General features: G+C 60.8%; 1 protein-coding gene across 1 annotated transcript in view; it reads left to right on the plus strand.

The window, feature by feature from the left end:
* EMH_0011960 (uncharacterized protein) overlaps positions 1-1611 on the plus strand; it is a gene marked incomplete at both ends in the record, with an annotated part of 4280 nt that extends 2669 nt beyond the window's left edge. Inside the window, 2 exons of the mRNA XM_013499399.1 lie at positions 1-316; positions 424-1611. Of these exons, the coding sequence (XP_013354853.1) occupies positions 1-316; positions 424-1611 (1504 nt within the window). The remainder of the gene's footprint in view (positions 317-423) is intronic.
* Positions 1612-2119: the final 508 nt, after the last annotated feature.

Raw genomic sequence — 2119 nt, forward strand, 5'->3', positions numbered from 1 at the left:
CAAGGAGGGGGGACGTCAGTCTACAAGCGCTTCGCGTCCTGCTGCTGCTGCTGCTGCTGCTGCTGCTTGTGCTGCTGCTGCTGCTGCTGCTGCTGCTGGTGACCAAGGCTCTTCTCAGAGCACAGATATGCAGCAAGGACTGCAGCAGCAGCTGCAGCAGCTGCATGAGGCTGCTGTGCTGCTGCAGCAGCGAGAGATGAATGTCGCCCTAAGGGAGTTAGAGTCAATGTACCTGCCGCTGCTGTGGGACAGTGACACTGCAGCAGAAAGCGGCAGCAGCAGCAGCAACAGCAGCAGCAGCAGCAGCAGCAGCCAGGTTGGTGTCAGCGAGAAGAGTGCTGCCTTGGCGCAGGACAACGAAAGCACCGCGNCAGCAGCAGCAGCCAGGTTGGTGTCAGCGAGAAGAGTGCTGCCTTGGCGCAGGACAACGAAAGCACCGCGACCAGCTCTAGCAACGACAGCAACAGCAGCAGCAGCAGCAACAGCTGCAGCAACAGCAACAGCAGCAGCAGCAGCAACAGCAGCAGCAGCAGCAGCAGCAGCTCGCAGTGCTGGAGTTTGCCTGTGGAGCAGTTGTTTGCATTGAAGAGACAGCGAGGAGACACTTCTGCTGCTTTAGGGGAGGGGAGATGGATCCCCTGGCCGGCGGGGCGTGAGGACCCCCCGTGTCTGCTGCTGCAGCAGCAGCTGCTGCAGCTGCTGCCGCCGTCTCACTCGAAACAGCAGCAACAGCAGCAGCAACAGCTGCTGCAGCAGCAGCAACTGCAGCAGCAGCAGCTGCTCAGCCTCTGGAGAACCGGACCGCCTGAGGCCGCCACTCCGCCTGGGCACCATGAAGCAGCACCAGCAGCAATAGAAGCAGCAGCAGCAGCAGAAGCTGCAGCAGCAGCAGCAGCAGAAGCAGAAGCAGCAGGAAATCTCAGCAGCATAATGCAGCTGCCGCCGCCAGTTTGCTTTTCCACTGAACCCAAGTCGGGGGCCTCACCCTTCGTGTGGAGGCCCTTACGGGGCCCCCGGGGGGCCCCCCAAGGGGCCCCTCAAGGGGCCCCCCTCCCGCAGACCGAAGCCACAGACGCCAAAGGAGAAGAACGCATAGAGCAGCAGCAGCAGCAGCAGCAGCAACAGCAGCAGCAGCAGCAGCAGCAGCAGCAGCAGCAGCAGCATGGGCAGCCACACAGTCCGCCGCAGCAATCTGTAGACGCACAGGACCTGCTGCAGCAGGGAATACAAGAGCAGGATATACAGCAGCAGAAAGTGCAGCAGCAGCAAGTGAAGCAAGAGGAACTGCAGCAACAGCAGCAGCAACTGCAGCAGCTCGAGGGACAGGGGCGGCAGCCGCTTACGCTGCAGCAGGCGGACCCGCAAGAACAGAAAGAACAGCAGCAAAAGCTGGAGCAGCAGCAGCTGTTCCAGCAGGAGCAGCAGGAGCAGCTGCAGCAGCAGCAGGAGCTGCAGCAGCAGCAGGAGTTGCTGCAGCAGCAGGAGCTGCAGCAGGAGCTGCAGCAGGAGCTGCAGCAGAAGCATGCTGCGAGCTGTGGATCCCCATTCAAGTCCTTTGTAAAGATGGCGGATGGCTCAGCTGGCAGCTGCTGCGGCCTCCTTGAGGCTTGAGGTTTGTCTATAGCAGCAGCAGCAGCAGCAGCAGCTGCTGCTGCTGCTGCTGCTGCTGCAGCTGCTGCTGCTGCTGCTGCTNGCTGCTGCTGCTGCAGTAGGAGTAGGGAATTTTTAATTCGCTGCTGCAGCAGCAGCAGCAACAGCAGCGGCAAGTCCTGTCGTTGCTGATGAGTGTAAGTAGAGATATAACGTTTGCTTATCATGAAGGAGTCAGCAGCAGCAGCAGAAGCTGCTGCTGCTGCATCATCGTTGCAGCAGCAGCAGCCGCCGTTGTTGGCGCTGCTGCAGCTGCTGCAGCTGCTGCTGCGTCTCGCTATGTAAAGAAAAGAGAAGCAGCAGATACAGCGCTGGTGTATTGTATAGACACACCTGGCACTAGCTAGAGTATGTACAGCATCTGTACCCTATGGGGGCCCCCCAGGGGGCCCCTGCTAGGGGGGCCCTTGTCTACCATCTGTGCCCTTGGGGGGCCCCCAATGGGCCCCCGTGAGGGGCCCCCCATGGG

The sequence above is a fragment of the Eimeria mitis genome, genomic scaffold (genome assembly GCF_000499745.2).
Source record: "Eimeria mitis Houghton genomic scaffold, Emh_scaff428, whole genome shotgun sequence".
NCBI classification, from domain to species: domain Eukaryota; phylum Apicomplexa; class Conoidasida; order Eucoccidiorida; family Eimeriidae; genus Eimeria; species Eimeria mitis.